At 40.9% G+C, this 20,712-nt stretch overlaps 1 protein-coding gene across 1 annotated transcript in view; it reads left to right on the forward strand.

The window, feature by feature from the left end:
* radil (Ras association and DIL domains) overlaps positions 1-20,712 on the forward strand; it is a 96,418-nt gene that overhangs the window by 26,973 nt on the left and 48,733 nt on the right. Inside the window, exons 4-6 of the mRNA XM_063058950.1 lie at positions 3,349-4,035; positions 5,927-5,964; positions 8,331-8,488. Coding sequence (XP_062915020.1) covers positions 3,349-4,035; positions 5,927-5,964; positions 8,331-8,488 — 883 coding nt within the window. The remainder of the gene's footprint in view (positions 1-3,348; positions 4,036-5,926; positions 5,965-8,330; positions 8,489-20,712) is intronic.

Genomic DNA, 20,712 nt, shown 5'->3' on the forward strand with positions numbered 1-20,712 from the left:
TTCCTATGAAGTATAATTATATATTACTCTTTAGTTCATCCTACTTGCGTCAATGTTGTTGTGGGCAATAGTACAATGATTCATTTCTTCCAAAGCCAAATTAAATGCTCTATTCAGTGTCCTGAAGAAGTGATAGTCTGCCAAAACTCCCACTTTTCTGCTTGATCATGAAAGGGTAAGCTGTATTTTAATTGATATGTTTGAGAGCTGTTAAAATGGAAGCTGCAGCAATTAAGTGATTTTTTTTTCTGGACATATAATTTTTTGGATTAGTGAATGAATTTTGTGTTTGGAAATGATGCAGCTTTAAATATTACTTGGGAATGAACTCTGAATGTAAATTGTATTCTGGAAATTAGCGTTGTTTCTTCTTGAACTTAGAATTAAATATTTCTCTTTCCTGAGAAAATATATTGTAAAATCATTTTTCTAATATAAAACATTCCCAAATTCGGACACCAGAGAATAGTTCTGGATACATTTCCCAGTGTCTAAGAGTCTTCTTGTGGTATGCATTGTATTTAATTTTAATAAGAGGTAAATAGCATAATAAATACTAATCCTGGCAAAATCTATAGACAGATACCATAAGTAAAGTTCCGCAAAATTTGCTAATACTTACAAAAATTGATAATACCTCACTCAACTTTTAATGTACTTCCATGGATTGTGTGGTTTTAATAGTATTAACAAATAATGTGCAAATATACAGAGACAACTTCACGTACCTACATATTAAAGGTGACAGATTTGCGACACTTAGCTAACAATATTATTGTTATGAAACTCTCTCATAGCCTAAAAGTTTTGAGCATTCTTCTCAACTGAGACTCTAACTTGTTAGATCTGCTTTCATCCCTTACATAATAAATGGAGAATAAAAAAGAAGTGATTAAAAGAATAATAATTAGCATCTATGTGGTAATTTTGTGCTTCTTTTAGAATATCCCAAATGCTTTACAGCTAATTAACTATTCTGAAGTGTTGTAACTGTTATAAGAAACGTGGCAGCCAATTTCCGCACAGCAGGCCTCTCAAGAAGCAGTGTGATTAATGATCGGATAATCTGTTTTAGACGTGCCTGATGGAGAATATGTAATGGCCAGGGCACTATAGAAAACTACCTTGCTTTGGCTCATGAAATAATTTACTATGGAAATAGAACTTCCAGCTCAAAACAAGTCCATGCCAATCATCAAGTACCCATTTACACAAATCATACAATAATCCCATGTTATTTTCCCATATTTCCATCAACTTCCCAAAGATTCCACCACTCAGCCACACTCTAGGGTCAATTTGATAAAATGATAAAACAGGCCATAGTCAACAAGGTTTCCTCAAGGGAAATCTTGCTTGACAAATCAATTGGAATTCTTTGAAGAAATAACAAGCAGTATAAACATATGGAGAATTGGTTGATGTTGTGTACTTGGATTTTCAGAAGGCCTTTCACAAGGTGCCAAACATGAGGCTGCTCATGGTATTACGGGAAAGATTCTTGCATGGAAAAAGCAATGGCTGATTGGCAGGAGGCAAAGAGTCAGACTAAAGGGAGCCTTTTCTGGTTGGCTACTGGTGACTCATGATGTTCTACAGGAGTTTGTGTTGGGACTGATTCTTTTTATGTTATATGTCAATGATTTGCATGATGAAGTTGATGACTGTTACAAAGTTTGCAGACGACATGAAGATAGGTGGAGTTTTGAGGAAGTAGGGAGGCTACAGAAAGTCTTAAAACAGATTAGGAGAATAGGCAAAGAAATGGCAGATGGAATACAGTGTTGGGAAGTGTATGGTTATGCACTTTGGTAGAAGAAATAAAAGGGTTGACTATTTTCTAAATGGAGAGAAAATACAAAATCTAAGGTGCAAAGGGACCTCTGAGTCCTTGTGCAGGATTCTCTAAAGGTTAATTTGCAGGTTGAGTCTGTGGTGAGGAAGGTAAATGCAATGTTAGCATTCATTTCTAGAGAACTAGAATATAAAAATGATGATGTAATGTTGAGACTTTATAAAGCACTGGTGAGGCCTCACTTGGAGAATGGTAAGCAGTTTTGGATCACTTATCTTAGAAAGGATGTGCTGAAACTGGAGAAAGTTCAAAGGAGGTTCAAGAAAACAATTCTAGGATTGGAATGGCTTGTCATGTGAAAAGCGTTTGATGGCTCTGGGCCAGGGTTCACTAGAATTCAGAAGAATGAGAGGTGACTTCATTGAAACCTATTGAATGGTGAAAGGTCTTGATAGAGTAGATGTGGAGATGATGTTTCCAATGATGGGAGAGTCTAAGACCAGAGGACACAGCCTCAGAATTGAGGGGCGTCCTTTCAGAATGGAGGTGAGGAGGAATTTCTTTAGCGAGAGAGTGGTGAATCTGTGGAATTCTTCACCACAGGCAGCTGTGGAGGCCAAGTCTTTATGTATATTTAAGGCAGAGGTTAACAGATACATGAATGGCCAGGGCATGAAGGGATACGAGGAGAAGGGAGGTGACTGAGGCTGAGAAGAAACTTGGATCAGCCATGATGAAATGGTGGAGCGGATTCGATGGGTCAAAAGGCCAGATTCTGCTCCTATATCTTATCTTATTTACAATGATAATTAACCTGCCAACTTGGTACTTTCGGGATGTGGAAGGAAACCAGGGTCACTCAGAGCAAGCTCATGTGGTCATAGTGAGACCATGCAAACTCCACACTGATAGACCAGAGATCAGGATCGAACCAAGTGTCACTGGAACTGTGAGGCAACAGCCCTACTGGCTACACCACTCTTTCTTGAAGTAGTGCCATAGATTGCAGAAGGCCTTGTTTTGATGTCCCATCTGAAAGACATTTGAGGTATTTTCACAGTACTGCAATAGAGCACACTCTGGTTTTGGTGGTGCATCGAACATTTTGACTCAAGTTGACAGAGTTGCCATTTGAATCAAAGATTTTAACCTATGTGTAATCACAAAGAATCAGCAAGATTATATTGTTAAAACTCTGTACATTTCATTCAAAATTTTGGTGCATTAGCTACTTTCTAATTCCAAAAATATGGCTTAAAGGAGAAATTATGTGCAGAATTATAGTTACAGGCATAGTGTTTACAGTGGCAATGTACAGTACTTAAAGTCGTTTACTTGATAAAATATTGATAGAAGGAAGTCTTCACTCATCAACTCAATCTTTGTCCTTAAGATTATTGAATAGATAGTTGGAAAAATTATCTGTCCCCTGTGGTCATTAAAAATATTTGACAGCAATTCCATTGATAAACTTGTCTGTCACACCATAACCCATCTTTTTGACTGTTCAATGCGAATGTGAAATGTGTGAACTCTGGATTTTGTTTTTACAGGATTGTTTGGTGTATCCTCTAGAGTGTGAGAAGCAAATAATAGGTCAAGAAACGGCTTCAGTAAAGCCTAACATCTGTTTATCATCGCCAGACATCCTTTCTCTCCATTGTAAAATCAAAAGAATTAAACGGTCAAAAAAACAAAATTACCATGAAGAACAGACTATTGTGGAGTCATTCCCAAATGCCTTCACAGTAGTGAATTGCGTGCCAGTAGAAGGACCTGCAGAACTGAGGCATGGTGATCTGATTGGATTCGGACAACATTACATTTTTCTCTTCAAGGATCCTTTAGCTGCTAGAAAGTTGCCAGCTCAAACATTTTCCATGCTGAGACATTTGCACCACTTCTCCAGCCATAAGAGTAACCGGAAAATTACCATTTGCAAAATGTGTGGCTCCATTATTAAGAATTACTCAGCAAACATGCCAAAAAATGCCATCTCATCTGCAGACAGAAACACTACTGTTCATAAAAGGAAGCTACAACTGGAATATGAACAGGCCTTTGAAGATGTGCTGATTGATAAAATCTTGACCCTCATTGAACCTGGTGGAGATGATCATAAGCTAACTCCAGCTTGCCTGCTTTGTCTATGTGTTCAGCATTCAGCCACTACCTTCCAGTCAGGTGATTTTATGAAGCTCCTTCTGAAGATTGTGAATAGGATGCAAGCAATAGTTTGGGTCAGTACTGAGTTAACTATTGCCTGAGTAATAATATTTTTGCTTTTATAAAATATCTTATTAATTATTTCAATCACAACTAGAATTTATACACTGTAGTCATAATTTGGAATCATCACATACAGAGATACTAGCAAGGCATTGGTCAGACCACACTTGGAGTATTGTGAGCAGTTTTGCGTCCCTTATTTAAGAAAGGATGTGCTGGCATTGCAGAGGGTTCACGAGAATAATCCTGGGAATGAAAGAGTTAACATATGAGGAGAATTTGATGGTTCTAGGCCTGTACTTGCTGCAACTTGGAAGGATGAGTCGGGGATCTCATCGAAAACTATCAAATTTTCTAAGGCCTAGATAGAGTGGATGTGGAGAGCACGTTTCCTATAGTGGGAGAGTCTAGGACCAGAGGACACAGCCTCAGAATACAAAGACGTCCCTTTACAACAAAAATGAGGAGGATTTTCTTTAGCCAGAGGGTGGTGAAAATATGGAAATCACTGCCACAGATGACTCTGGAGGCCAAGTCAATGGGTATATTTAAAGCAGGGGTTGATAGGTTTTTAATTAGTAAGTGTGTCAAAGGTTACAAGGAGAGGGCAGGAGAATAGAGTTGAGAGGGATAATAAATGAGCCGTAATACAATGGCAGAGCAGACTTGATGGGTCAAATGGCCCAATTCTGTTCCTATCCTGTATGGTCTCATGAGTGACCTTTGTAAAGTTCATTACAAAGCGATATTTTAAAGTGCATCTTAAAAGAAGAAAGAACGGCAAGAGATTCCAAGAACTTGGAAATCGCTTAGCTCTTTACAAGTGAATTATTTGGAATTTATTTATTATCTCCCTTGAAGAACACTCATAATGCAAAAGAAGGGACCTGAGGAATGGTCTCAGATCAGAACTGTTAATGCTGCTTCCCCCTTCACCATTGTTTTCTGATTTACTGAGTGTTTTCAGCACTGTTTAGCCTTCCAGACAAAGCATGTTGTAGAGGGGTGGTCACATTTATTAAACTATCTGTACAGTAATACATTTAAGCATGATTTGTATTACATTTCTCTATTTTAAGCTGCCCTCATATCAACCCACCAACAGTAAAATTTCACCACTGTTCTCTTAGTATTTTATAAGCAATTTACGATGAATTAGTTTGTTTTACTGTGCAGTCACTTCCATAGGGAAAATGTGGCAGTCACTTTCCTTACAGCAAGTTCTCACGGACAACAAATGTGAGATTATGAACAGATGAGTTTTTGTTATTTCTGAGAGGGAATAACTGGAAGGGTATTAGACCTTCACACTGTTCCTTTTGAAGCAAAGTTAAGGGATCTTTTACATTTGGTTGGCACAATAATACAGCGGGTAGTGCTCACAACACGCTGGAGGAACTCAGCAGGTCCGGCAGCATCTGTGGAAAAGATCGGTCGACGTTTCGGGCCAGAACCCTTCATCCTGACGAAGGGTTCTGGCCCGAAATGTCAACCAATCTTTTCCATGGATGCTGCCCGACCTGCTGAGTTCCTCCAGCGTGTTGTGAGTGTTGCTTTGACCCCAGCATCTGCAGATTATATTGTGTTTACCAGCGGGTAATGCTGTTGCCTCGTGGCATGAAAGGGGAAATGTGACCCATGTTTAAAAAACTTGGTATATCAACATTGTGTCACTCCTCTTTTACATTAAGAATAATATCCAATAATGGGGTTAGTCAACCACCAGTAATTGTACTTGCTGTTTTGTTGCTTCATGTGGAAGGTATTCCTTCTACAGCTGTAGGTGTAGCAATTATCACAGGGTAGCAATGCAACTAAAGATGATAAATGACTAAGTGCTTAATGTGTGACATAATCAGATCAGCTTAATCTCATTTAATTGGTATAATTTTTTTTACACAGGGGAAGACAAAAGAATTGGCAAAAAAACATACTGAACAGTAAGTTCCTTAAAACACTGGTTTGCACAATAATTCTGGTACTTTAACACTGAGTCTTTGTACACATCTTTTGTGAGGTGGCATTTTCTCATTATTAATTTTTTTGCTAAAATTTGTAAGAACATTAAGTGATGTAAATTCTATACAAATCAACATTTAGGTTTACAAAAGGACGAATCTGACACTCATCTTCACCCTGCCGTCATTCGCTGATTATTATTCTAGTGTTGTTCTCCTGATTCTCACCAATGCCAAATGAACAATCTCTCAAAATTTCTTGGCCCAGTACGCTACTGAAAAATTATTCTGGTTTAAGACAGCAAATATGTAATTTCTCACTTTAAAAAAAAAATTCCTCTTTGAGTGGCAACCTTTCCGTTTCTTTAGCATTTCGTCTGTTTTGTTTTATGAGGCCAAGTTGCTAGCTCGACACTCAACCCAGCATGGATGGAAAACGCAGAAGAAGCCAGCCAGATTCAAACCCAGGACCACCCGCCTCAAAGTCTGGTGCTGATGCCAGCACACCACCGGCTGGCCAATTTCTTACTTTAGGCTGTAGCAAAAATTGTTGGCTCGAGCACTTTCTGATCTAAATGGGGTTGAGCTTTCAGATACAACTCCATTTTTAATTATCTGGTGCTGAAATCTTGGGACATTAAGTAACTCAAAATAACTAATAACATTTCTAAAAATATTCGGGTTTAATCTTCAGTGGAATAGGATTTTTCAATATTTAATTCTAATACTAATTCATCATTTAGAGTAATGTATTATAAGTGCACTGTTACTTTAATTTTAACGTTACTTTGAGTTGCGGCCTGCGGGGTTCTGCTGTCTCAAATTTTAAATGGTCAATTTCATTGGTTTCAGTGTTGAGAAAATACATGTTTACATTTTCTAACTCTTTATGCTTTGATTTTGAAGTCTAATCTGTGAATTGCCGATGATATTTAGGAACAGCTTCTTCCCTCTGTCACCACATTTCTGAGTGGTTCATAACCCATGAACACTAGTTCACCATTCCTCTTTTGCACTATTTACAATATTTATTTAGTTAGTTTTTGTTGTAACTTAATATTGCTAATCCTGTCCATTTTTTGTTCCTCCGATGAGAACTGGCTTATGGACTCCTGGTTTCCTTGTCCTGAAGTCAATAATTAGCCTCTTGGTCTCGTTGACTTTGAGTGAGAGGATGTTATTGTGGCACTACTCAGTCAGATTTTCAGTCTTCCTCCTGTATGAGGAGAATTCATTTGTTTGTTTATCAATTATCTGTATTTGGTTTAAGCCCTATTTATTTACAGACCAAATGGAATGTACAGTCTCTAATGCAAGAGATAACATGTACAGCATCTTCACCAGCAGGGCATTATTTTTCCCCAGTTAAGATGGGCAAATGCTTCCACCAGACCGAGTGTTTATGCAGCCAAGGAGAGTCATGTTTGTAAAGTTCAAGGTATATTTATTATCAAAGTACATATACATCACCATATACAACTCTGAGATTGTAAATATCAAAGACCATCTCAAAATCCAAAAGAATTTCAAAACTCTTTTCTAGTTTGCGTGAGATGGATCAGTGTGGTGATATTTTCCAAAGTGAAAGGTACAGGTACAAAATTGTTCTGTTCCCCAGTGTGATTCTGTGGCTGTTCTTGTGTGTGGGATTGTAGAATGGCAAGAAGATGCGTCTAAGAGCTTCTGGTTCGATCTTGACTTTGGGTAGTGACTGAGTGGGACTTGCAGGTTCTCTCTATGTGGCTTTCCATTAGGTACTCTTGTCTCTGCCCACATCCCAAAAATGCGTTGATTGGTTAATTGACCATTATAAATTACATCTTAGTGTAGGTGGGTAGCAAAATGGTGAGTTAATGGATAGGTGAGAGAGAATTTCTAAGGCCACAGGAATAATAACAAGAATTAGAACGAGGCGGATGGAATTATTCCATTGAGAGTGATTTGGCCAGTCTTTAATCTTGTTAGTTGTTTCATTGGTTCATACTAATGGGGAGTGCCTATATGTGATAGCAAATAGTTTATTATTGGTTGGATGATTTTTAATTAGGGCACAATCAACTGCCAGATCCAGAACTATAATTACCCCAGTAGAAAAGGGAAGATAAATTTGGGCTCTGGCTACAGAATGGAGAGTCAACATGACCAACTCACAGTAGATCCTGGAAGTATATCAAGTTGATTCTTGCCTCTCCAATTCTCTTGAAAGAATGTGCGTAGTTCTGACGAAAAGACACTACATATTTTCTCTGCAATATTACTTGCAGGATTTCACTGTCTTTTCTATGTTGGGAACAAAATAATGTATTAATGAATTTTGTCCCAATGTTTCTCTTTCTATTCAACTCCAGGCAGGATCCAGTATCTCAACCTCTAATCAGTATTACAGACCTAGTTCCAGACCTGCAACATATTTTTTTCTGGATGTCCAACTCCATTGAGCTACTGTACTTCATCCAGCAGAGAGTTCCAAAATACATTCAGAGCATTGAGGACCTGAAAGCGCAAGGTACTTGTCTGTGAATAACAGGCACTGAGAAGTTAACCTATTGTTAGTGGTTTGAAGATGATTAAGAAAGCTAAGGATGGACTATTTTCTAATTCTGAAATGAGTATTTATACATTGTGCAAGTCAGCAATATCCAGTCTGTTATGTTGTTAATTGGTTAATAATTTGTAAGAGTAAATGCTGGAGCAGAAGGAGGATTGCAGTATGTTACAATCAAATAATGTGTTAATAAATGGTGAACTTTGTCTTAGAAACATAGAAACATAGAAAATAGGTGCAGGAGTAGGCCATTCAGCCCTTCGAGCCTGCACTGCCATTTATTATGATCATGGCTGATCATCCAACTCAGAACCCCGCCCCAGCCTTCCCTCCATACCCCCTGACCCCTGTAGCCACAAGGGCCATATCTAACTCCCTCTTAAACATAGCCAATGAACTGGCCTCAACAGTTTCCCGTGGCAGAGAATTCCACAGATTCACCACTCTCTGTGTGAAGAAGTTTTTCCTAATCTCGGTCCTAAAAGGCTTCCCCTCTATCCTCAAACTGTGACCCCTCATTCTGGACTTCCCCAACATCGGGAACAATCTTCCTGCATCTAGCCTGTCCAATCCCTTTAGGATCTTATACGTTTCAATCAGATCCCCCCTCAATCTTCTAAATTCCAACGAGTACAAGCCCAGTTCATCCAGTCTTTCTTCATATGAAAGTCCTGCCATCCCAGGAATCAATCTGGTGAACCTTCTTTGTACTCCCTCTATGGCAAAGATGTCTTTCCTCAGGTTAGGGGACCAAAACTGCACACAATACTCCAGGTGTGGTCTCACCAAGGCCTTGTACAACTGCAGTAGTACCTCCCTGCTCCTGTACTCGAATCCTCTCGCTATAAATGCCAGCATACCATGTCTTGTGAGAATAAATTGCATCAGATTTTCATTGGCATAGTATAAACTACATTGGTTTACTATTGGGTAGCATGGTAGCATAATGATAAGCATAATGCTATTATAGCACCAGTGATCCAAATTCAATTTCTGTTGCTGTCCGTAAGGAGATTGCACGTTCTTCTGGGTGCTCCAGTTTCCTCCCACATTCCCATCACATACGGGTTAGTAGGTCAATTGGTCACATGGTGCAGTTGGGCAGCGTGGGCTTGTTGCACTGGAAGGGCCCATTACTGTGCTGTACCTCTAAATTTAGAAAAATCTGTTTAAAGGATGAACATTTTTGAGCTGTTGGCTGACAGCATTGGTCTTAATGCATGTTTAATTTTAAATGGACAAACAAAAGGTAAAACCAGAAGGCAAGATTCTGCCTATCTATGTCTATTTCCAACTGGCTTTGTGTGTGTGTTTTCTAAACTTAAGAAGTTTTAGTTTTTCTATACTTTTGCACAAAGATAACTACTGGGTAGAACACTGACTGAAACCTGATAGTTTTTCCAGCAATTGGAAACAGTGATTTGTGGAGTGACTGTTCAATACTTAATGACAGACCTTTTTTTTAAAAATGAAATCTTAAGAACATAAGAACAATAACAGGAAAAGACCTTCAGATTCATCCAGTCTCTATACATTTTATGGGTGTAATCTCTTATGGAATTAGTCTAATTATAAGGTTTAATGTAGCAAAATATTTCAAGTCGTAGTCAGAGACAACAGATACTGAACACAAAATGAAGACATTAAGAAAGGTGTCAAAAGCGTTGTTAAAAACATAACCGAGCATGGTGCAGGACAGACAATAAATATCGACCAACTAATCTTGAAAGCTCTCCCACATTTGATTCAGCAAATCCTACCACCCACAGGTAATTTAGGCTAGCACTGGATAATCTTAGCAAGACATTTCTAGCTAAGACTTAAGCTTATGAACATGTGGCACATATTTAAGTGATGAAATTATTTGTGACAGGTTTTAAACAAAGCTCTTTTAAATATAATGGATTAGCAAGAATTTGCCGTGTGTACATTTCTGCTACTGATGATCACACTATTAAGCAACACTGAACAGCAGCAAATGAATGCAAAAGAAATAATTATATCTCAAACGAACCACCAAGTTTATCACACACAAAATGCTAGAGGAACTCAGCAGGCCAGTCAGCATCTATGGAAAACAGTACAGTCAATGTTTCAAGCTGAGACCCTTCGGCAGGACTAAGTTTCAACTAAATTTAAAGCTTTATTGTTAATTTTCCCTGGTTATTGTTGAGTGCTGTTTGAGAGAAATCTGCCATGACTTTTAGTGTGGCACAATGACACAGCTAGTGCAGCTGTTGTCTTATCTCCAGCAAACCAGGTGAATTCTAGCCTCTGCTGACTTTGTATGTTCTTCCTGTGACTACATAAATTTCCTCTGGGCACTCTTCTTTCTCATATAACAAAGACATGCAGGTTGTTAGGTTGACAGTTTGCTGTAAATTGGCTTTATTATGTAGGTGAGTGATAATTTCTAGGGAGAGTGATAAGGTGGAGAGAATAAAAGCAGGTTTGCGCAGGATGAATATAAATGTATATTTGATGGTTAGTGTGGACTAGGTAGGTCAATAATCCTGTTTGCATAGTATATCACTCTAAGCTCTATACCGTTTACCTTGGATGGTTGGAGCAGATTCAGTAATACCTTTCTAAAGGGAATGGAATAAGTGCTTCTAAGGGAACATTCAGAGTAACAAGGAATAAACAAGGGACCAACACAAATTAGACCCATTATTGTAAATAATTAAAATAATAGTTTTAAAAATATAGTTATACCTTTATTTTCAGAAGTTTCAATTAGCAATCTTCCTTCATAGTAGACTGGTCCAGAAGAATAAGTCACATAGGATCCAGGGAAGGTTGGTAAATTGGATACACAGTTGCTTGGTCGCAATAGAGTGTTTCTCTCAACAGAGCTTCGTGACTTTGCTTTTTATAATATACCGTATGTTAAATGCTTTGGATGAAAATCTAGGTGGTCTGATTAGTAAGCGAGCAGATGACCAAAATTTGTGGATATTAAGGAAGGTTGTCAAAGATATTGCAGAATACAGAGTGCTTGGAAATTTGGGCAGAGAAATGGCTGTTAGGGCTTAATCCAGACAAGTCTGGAGTCATGAATGTTGGGACGTCAAAAGCAAGAGGAAAGCGTACAATAAATGGCAGGACTCTTCAGATTATTGAGGTACAGAAGGATTTCAGGTTGCAAGTCCATAGCCTCCTGAAAGTAGTAACACAAGTGGATAGTGTAGTGGTCAAGAAAGCATAAGGCATGTGTTAGAACATTGGGTATAAAAGTATGGAAGTCATATTGCAGCTGTATACAACAATGGTTGGGCTGCATTTGGAGTATTGTGTGCATGTCTGATTGCTACATCATAGGAATGATGTGGAGGCTTTGGAGAGGATGCAGAAGAGGTTCACCAGGATGTTTCCTGTATTGGAAATTATTAGCTAAAAGGAGAGATTAGACAAATTTGAATTGTTCTCTGAAGCGTAAGGTGAGGGATGACCTGATAGAATGATATAAAGATTGGGCTGCACAGTAGTGTAGCGGTTAGTGCAATGCTGTTACAGCTTGGGGCGTCAAAGTTTGGAGGTCAATCACCGTGTCCTCTGTAAGGAGTTTATACATCCACCCATGGAATGCGTGGATTTTCTCTTAGTGCTCCGGTTTCTTCCCACAGTCCAAAGACGTACCAGTTAATAGGCCATTGTAAATTGTCCTGTGATTAGGCTAGGGTAAGAGTCGGGGATTGCTGGGCAGCGCAGGGCCAATTCCACGCCATATCTTTGAACTTCGAAAGCTGTTGATGGCAGGATACTAGACTTCATATGAACTTCATATGGCCCTTGATAATATATTATTAAACTGGAAAGTGTGCAGAAAAGATTTACAAGGATGTTTCTGACTTGAAGAACGAAGTTATAGGGAGTAGCCGGACAAGTTAGGACTTTATTCCTTAAGAGCATAGGAGACTGAGAGGTGATCTTAGAGAGGTGCATAAAATTATAAAGGGCATAGATAAGATGAATGAATTAAGTATTTTTCCACCCCGAATTGGAGAATCAGAACTAGAGGCCAACGTCATTTAAAAATACTGCTATGAACTGCTAATCTGTTCTCATTCAAGCAGAATCTCACTCAACTAAACAGCAGAAGATGTTTACTTTCTTCACACAGCTGCAATTCAGATTATCAATTTAATCTGTTTTCTATATCTATTGATTGATGCACGCTTAATTTTAGACATTCTGGTTTACTAAAGGTTTTATCTGAAAAGGGTAACCAGTTTAGTTTCCCATCTGAAGTTTCTAGCTTGTTATTTCTAGAAACAGTTCATTTGCCAAGATAAACTACAAAAAAAACCAAGAAACACTTTTTTTCCTATGTGATTATTTTACTGGAAAAATATTTTTGTTTCTTGTAAAGCTCAGGGTATGCTCTTGTAAAAGGTCTTTGTATCCAAAGTTTTATAAAAAATATCTACAATGAGAGTTGCTGCATTGGAAATAGAACAGAAGAAAGGTGAAGTGATACATAAGGGATTCACAGGAATTACCAAGTTGGCTCTTTGCAGCAGATTCTTTTAACCCTTTTGATATTCCACAAGTTGAGTTTATTGTCACATGCACAAGTACATATCTGCACAGGTACAATGAAAATCTTATTTGTAGCAGCATCACAAGAAAACATAAATATGAATTATACATATTTTCACAAGGCAGCACACAAATAGATGAAAAGAAACCAAACTCCATCAACTCTACATTCCTAGTTGAATAAAACTGAATTATTTTTTAAATGAATAAAATCAATTTCCAGGTTTGTATCTTCCTCTTAACAATCCTGTTAATCAGTATGCTTAATATTTGATGAATTTGAGAAGGGCTTTCAAGGGCAGTGGCTATACCACCCACCACCAGTTAAATGTGATTAATAAGTTTACAGGTGACAGTAATATTGGTGATATAGTGAACTGTGAAGAAGGTTATGTAAGGTTATTGTAGAATATTGATCAACTGAGAAAGTGGGCAAAGGAATGGTGGGTGGAATTTAATTCCATGTGATGCATTTTGGGAAGTTAGGGCTAGGCATACACAGTCAATGGCTGGGCCCTGGGGTGCGCTGTAAAACAGAGGGGCCTTATGGCTATTGGTGTGGCTAGACAGAGCTCAAGTACCGTATATAAATTTGCTGATGATACAATCATTGTTGGTAGAATCTCAGGTGGTGACGAGAGGGCACACAGGAGTGAGATATGCCAACTAGTGGAGTGGTGCAACAACCTGGTACTCAACGTCAGTAAAACAAAAGAGCTGATTGTGGATTTCAGGGAGGGTGAGATGAAGGAACAGATACCAATCCTCATAGAAGGATCAGAAGTGGAGAGAGTGAGCATTTTCAAGTTCCTGGGTATCAAAATCTCTGAGGATCTAACCTGGTCCCAACATATCAATGCAATTATAAAGACAGAGGCTATAGTTCATCAGGAGTTTGAAGAGATTTGGCATGTCAACTGTTACGTACCCCGTAACTGGGTTGCCAAACCAGCAGAAATGGAACGCTCGTTGGAGCCTGGATTACTAGGAACTAATAAAGTTTATTAAAGAAATAAGTAATACAGTACACTAATCGTAAGGATATAAATGTAACAGGTTAGCAATGATAATACACACATATACACAGAACTAGGGTAATAGGAATCAACCAAGCTCTATCACAGTCTAGGGGTAAAATGATTGGTCTTAAGTGAAGCAGAGTTCAGTTCAGTTTAGTGCAGTTCGCAGTAATCGCTGTTGTCATACCGTTGGAGAGAGCGAGAGAGAGAAAGATGCAATTTGGTTTCAGGTAGACCTTTTGATGTCTTCACAGTTGGTTTCGGGCAGACCTTTTGATGTCTTCTAATCCCGCTGTGGTCACCGACTGTGACCCCTCCGTTCCGGATACAATCGTTCTTCTGCGGTAAACCCGGCACCCAGGCAAGGGTGGACACACACCCCAGGTTCCCACCGATCGTACCTTTACACCCTGTGAGCCTCTGGTCGGTTCCTGCGAACCGGTCCTCCAAGCTCCCTCCAACCTGTGGGGGCACACTGCTCTTTCCAGGGTTTCGTGGCATGTCTCGTGCCTTAGCAAACCTGCTCCTTTTATCCCCCTGCTGGGGTATCACCTGTCCATCAAACTTCAAACAGTTCAGGTTCAAAGCAACTGGTCTTGTCAATATCTGAATTGTGTTTTTTTCCCATTAATCCCTTTCTTCTCTTAGCGTGGCCGAACTCACTTTTTGCGAGGTTCACTGTCAGGTTGGCTTCAGAAAGCCGTTTAAACAGTTCCTCTACTGCTACAATGTGCTCCTCCCACGTGTCACTCCAGACCACTAAATTGTCAATATATGCTTCTGCGTTCTTTAGCCCTTTTATCACTGAACTAATCATCCTTTGGAAGGTCCCTGGGGCGTTCTTCATGCCAAAAGATAAAACATTATACTCGTATAACCCGGATGGAGTGTCAAATGCTGAGATTTCTCTAGCCCGGTCGATTAAAGGAACACACCAGTACCCTTTCAGCAAATCGATCTTTGTGATGTACTTAGCTCTCCCCACTTTATCGATGCAATCGTCTACCCTTGGGATGGGGTAAGCACTAGTTTTTGTGATGGCGTTCACCTTTCTGTAATCTGTACAGAATCGTATGCTCCCATCGACTTTCGGGACAACCACACAGGGAGACGCCCATTCCGATTTGGATGGGCTAATAATACCTGTGGCTAGCATGTGTTCAATTTCTTTCTCCACTAGCTTGCCCTTCTCCAAGTTCATCCTATAGGGGGTTGCTTAATAGGCTGGTCTGAGGTGACAACAACATCATGTACCGTTCCCTTGCATCGCCTCCGGACATCCGGACACACATCGGCATGCCGGTTAATTAGCTTTATCAGCGGTTCGCTCTGTTCGGGGGTTAAGTGAGAGACCTTATCAGCAAAGTTGGCCAAAACAATAGAGTTCTGCAATCCGGTCGGCACCATATTTATCTTTTCAAGATGGGTTTTCTCCTTATCATTTGGCACCCCAGCCTCATTAATTTTCGTGATAACACCAGCTAGATCTGCTTTCTGATCGTGGTAAGCTTTTAACATATTAATGTGTACTAATTGGGTTGATTTACGCCTGTCCGGTGTTTCGATAAGATAATTCAAAGAGTCTATCTTTTTAATCACTTTGTACAGACTGTGGAATCTCGCCTGGAGGGGGTTGGTTACCACTGGAAACAGAACTAAGACCCGATCGCCCACTTGAAACACTTGTTCATGGGCATGTCTATCATACCACTGTTTCATTTTAGTTTGGGAGTGTCATAGATTTTCTTTGGCAAGGTCACAGATCCTTTTAAGCCCCTCATGAAATTTTGAAACATAATCAATCACATTGACTTGTACTGCCGGACTGGACCATTGCTCTTTCAGTAAGGTCAGGGGTCCTCTGGGCCGATGACCGAAGACGAGCTCGAATGGGCTGAACCCCAATGACTCCTGAACCGTGTCCCTTACGGCAAATAACAGAAGAGGCAAGGCATCATCCCAGTCCCTGGCGTTTTCTTGTCAATAAATTTTAATCATGGTCTTTAATGTTGCATGGAATCTTTCCAATGCCCCTTGGGACTCTGGGTGGTACGCGGAGGCCAAAATCTGCTTTGCTCCCATCTCATCCAACATCCGTCGGAATGTGTGAGGTGTGAAGACTCTCCCCTGATCTGACTGGATTTCCCTGGGCAGCCCCACTGTAGTGAAAAATTTCACAAGCGCCTTTACCACTGCGGGAGCCTTAACGCTTGCCGGGGCACCGCCTCCGGAAACCTGGTGGCGGCGTACATCATAGTCATCACATACTCTCGCCCACTCGCAGTTCTGGGCAGGGGACCGACAAAATCCACAATTATTCGGGAAAAGGGTTCCCCAAAAGTGGGTATCGGTCGAAGGAGCGCTTTAGGCAGGACCTGGTTCGGCTTTCCTACCACCTGCCATAAATGACACCGTCTACAATATTCAATAATATCCTTCCTCATGTTCAGCCAGTAAAACTCTTTCATAATTCTATTGACTGTTTTCCTCACCCCAAAATGTCTACCGAGGGGTATCTTGTGGGCCAGGTTAAAAATTTCGTCCCTATAAATTTTCCGCACTACCACCTGGTGTACCACCCCGCCATTCCTCGTCTGCGGGCATGGTACTTGGTCTCCACTTCCTCATCAGTACTCCCTCCTTCACATAATAGCCCACTGGTTCCTTTTTTATTTCTGCTTCGGAAAGAGCTGTCTCCGTCAAAACCATCAGCTCCTCGTCTCGTTCCTGTGCCTGTATAAATTCCTTCCTCGCTAATGATAAATCTGCCTCAACTCCCTCACTTCCTTCTGCTCTACTATGCTCCTTCTTCTCACTTTCTAACCCCTCCTGGTACAAGGCTGGCAAAAATGGCGCAGCTAAATCTACATTCGCTTCGGCAGCCTTTCTGGACATGCGCCAAGTCATTGCGCAAATGGGATAAACCTGTGAGTCCATGGGCGGGTCCTCAGTCCTGGCAGGCTTGCTTGTCAGCTTTACTGCTGGGTACACATCTCCACCTGCAAGGTCATTACCGAGTAAGACCTCCACGTCTTCCGTCGGTAAGTCGGGCCTCACCCCTATCATGACCGGTCCGGAGACCAAGTTGCTGTTTAGGTATATCTGGTGCAAAGGTACTGCTTCAGTCCCTTTCCCAATGCCTTTTATCACACTGACCTCCCCAGTCTCGGTCTCTGAACTAAAGTCTAACACCCTCCTTAAGATCAATGACTGACAAGCCCCAGTGTCTCTCCAGATCCGTACTGGAACTGGGTTTGACCCCTCCCTCACCGACACCAATCCGGCCGAAATAAACTTCTCGCGCCCTGCCTGAACTCTATCAGACCTCTTCTCCCCTAGCGGTTTGTTTGCCAGCTCAATACAGCCAGTCGGAGTCGTCGTTTTTCCTTACCCCGTCTCCTTCTTTGGGGCAAAACACCTGGATGCAATTTGACCGGCCTTCCCACAATTATAGCATACGACCCCAGGAGACTTCCTACCAAACTGCTTCCCGTCTTCCTTATCCTTCTCACTAGTCCCCGGCTTACTTTCTGACTTTTCTGGTGGACTCTCTCCGCCCTCTTGACTACCCTTCTGGTAGCTTTTACTCGGGGTAAACTTTGCTTTGTGTGTTAACGCAAAGTGTGTACTCATCCACTAACTTAGCAGTTGCGGCTAAGGTGTCTGCCTCTTTCTCATCTAGATAGGGCCTCATACCTTCAGGGACACAACCTTTAAATTGCTCAATCAGGATGAGCTGCAGCAGTCTGTCATAATCCCCAGTGACCCCTTTCGAGGCGCACCAACACTCACAATACATCTGCATCTCACGGGCAAACTCTAAATACTTGCGGCCCCACTGCTTCCTCGCATTCCAGAACCTTTGCCGGTATGCCTCCGGGACCAACTCATAAATCCAGACTATAGCCTCTTTCACCACATCATACCTCTAGGCATCTTCTGCTGACAATGCTGAGTAAGCTTGTTGAGCCTTCCCCTTAAGTACGCTCTGAAGCAAAACAGCCCACTTATCCCTCGGCCAGTCCTGAATTGCAACGACTTTTTCAAAATGTAGAAAGAACCGATCAATATCGGCCTCCTCAAATGGGGGAATCAACCCAATCTCCTGGGTCGCCCTGAACCCTCCACCTTGGTTCGGCATTTGGCCCCTCTCTAGCGTCATCCTTAACTTCTCCAGCTCAAACTCCCTTTCCTTCTGCTTCTCTCTCTCTTCCCATTCTAACCGCTTGTCTCTCTCTTCTTGTTCCAACTGCTGTGCTCTCTCTTCCCAGTCTAACTGCTTTATTCGGAACTCGTGCTCGAGTCTCAGTTTTTCCATCTGCAGCTGCACTGCTTCTCCACCAGGTTTGCTCATGGACACCACCTCCAGCTCCCCACGGGGAAACACACCTTTAGATACATAATGCTCAATGATAGCTCTGTGCATCTCCGCTCTCCTCATTGTCGGCTTCCCCTTAAAAAGATTCAACCGTTTTGCAACAGTCGCCAATTCTGATTTCCTGGCATCCTCTAATGCCTCCAAAGTTGGCACCTTTAGAAATTCCTCACTCTCCATTTCTGCTGTTTGCCCTTTCTTTCTTTTGGGAATTTTAACCCAGTCAATTTACCCAGTCCCAATTTTGGCGTTCAAAATCCCGGACGAGATCCCCACTTACGTTACGTACCCCGTAACTGGGTTGCCAAACCAGCAGAAATGGAACGCTCATTGGAGTCTGGATTACTAGGAACTAATAAAGTTTTATTAAAGACATAAGTAATACAGTACACTAATCGTAAGGATATAAATGTAACAGGTTAGCAATGATAATACACACATATACACAGAACTAGGGTAATAGGAATCAACCAAGCTCTATCGCAGTCTAGGGGTAAAATGATCAGTCTTAAGTGAAGCAGAGTTCAGTTCAGTTTAGTGCAGTTCGCCGTACTCGCTGTTGTCGTGCCGTTAGAGAGAGAGAGAGGTGCAATTTGGTTTCAGGCAGACCTTTTGATGTCTTCGCAGTTGGTTTTGGGCAGATCTTTTGATGTCTTCTAATCCTGCTGTGGTCACCGACTGTGACCCCTCCGTTCCAGATACGATTGTTCTTCTGCGGTGAACCCGGCACCCAGGCAAGGGCGGACACACACCCCAGGTTCCCATCAATCGTACCTTTACACCCTGTGAGCCTCTGGTCGGTTCCCACGAACCGGTTCTCCAAACTCCCACCAACTTTCCAGGGTCTCGTGGTGTGTTTCGTGCCTTAGCAACCTGCTCTTTTTATCCCCCCGCTGGGGTATCACCTGTCCCTCAAACTTCAAACAGTTCAGGTTCAAAGCAACCGGTCTTGTCAATATCTGAATTGTGTTTCTTTCTCATTAATCTCTCCCTTCTCTCTCATTAGCATTTTGAATGATTCTCCATTGTCTTCCATTATCTCTCTCATTAGCATTATCCATCTGGTAACTCTGCTTGGCGTCACACATGACACAACAAACACACTCAAAAACTTCTATAGATGTACCGTGGAGAGCATTCTGACAGGCTGCATCACTGTCTGGTATTGGGGGGGTGGGGGGGGGGGAACGGTCTACTGCACAGGACTGAAAAAAGCTGCAGAGGGTTGTAAATCTAGTCAGCTCCATCTTGAGTACTAGCCTACAAAATACCCAGGACATCTTCAGGGAGCGGTGTCTCAGAAAGGCAGCACCCATGGCAAGGCCTTTTCTCACTGTTACCATCAGGAAGGAGGTATAGAAGCCTGAAGGCACACACTCACTGATTCAGGAACAGCTTCTTCCCCTCTGCCATCCGATTCCTAAATGGACATTGAATCCTTGGACACTACCTCAATTTTTTTTAAATATACAGTATTCCTGTTTTTTGCACAATTTTTAATCTATTCAATATACGTATACTGTAATTTATGTATTATCATTATTTTTATTTTGTTTTTTTCTTCTATGTTATGTATTGCATTGAACTGCTGCTGCTAAGTTAACAAATTTCACATCACATAGATAATAAACCTAATTTTGATTCTGATTCTTTTTCCAGTTAGGGTATTCTAAAATCAAAAGATACAAGTTTAAAGTGAGAAGGAGAAAAGTTAAAGGGAGTCTAAGGGGCAAGCGTTTTACACAGAGAATGATGGAACAAACTGATAGAGGAAGTGGTAGAGGTGGCCAGCATTGCCACATTTTAAACCACATTTGCACAGGGACGTGAACAGGAAAGCTTTAGGGACAAAGAAGATTAGCTTACACAGGTGTCTTGATTAGCATGGATGAGTTGAACCAAAATACCTGTATGTGTGCTGTATTACACTTTGAATCCATGTATGAACTTCACTTGATACGTTCTTTATTGGAGGCACAAAATAAATTGGGTAGTGTAAGGGGATTATGGGGAGATAAGGTCTGAAGATGAGACCAGAGTCTTTATTTGGGCTGGGAAGTAAAGCATTTAAGTGAGTTTCGGTAATATGCTATTACATTGGGGGAATAGATGGAATCATCATTTATGAGGTGAAGATCACAAGTTGGGGTTTGAAAAATGTAGGTCGAGCATAGGAGTGTATATAGTTGAATGTTTTTCCACCGATCCAGAGAATCTTGCAAGATAGAATGTCAGGTAGGTGCAGGACC

This window comes from Mobula hypostoma, chromosome 9 (assembly GCF_963921235.1).
Source record: "Mobula hypostoma chromosome 9, sMobHyp1.1, whole genome shotgun sequence".
NCBI classification, from domain to species: Eukaryota; Metazoa; Chordata; class Chondrichthyes; order Myliobatiformes; family Myliobatidae; genus Mobula; species Mobula hypostoma.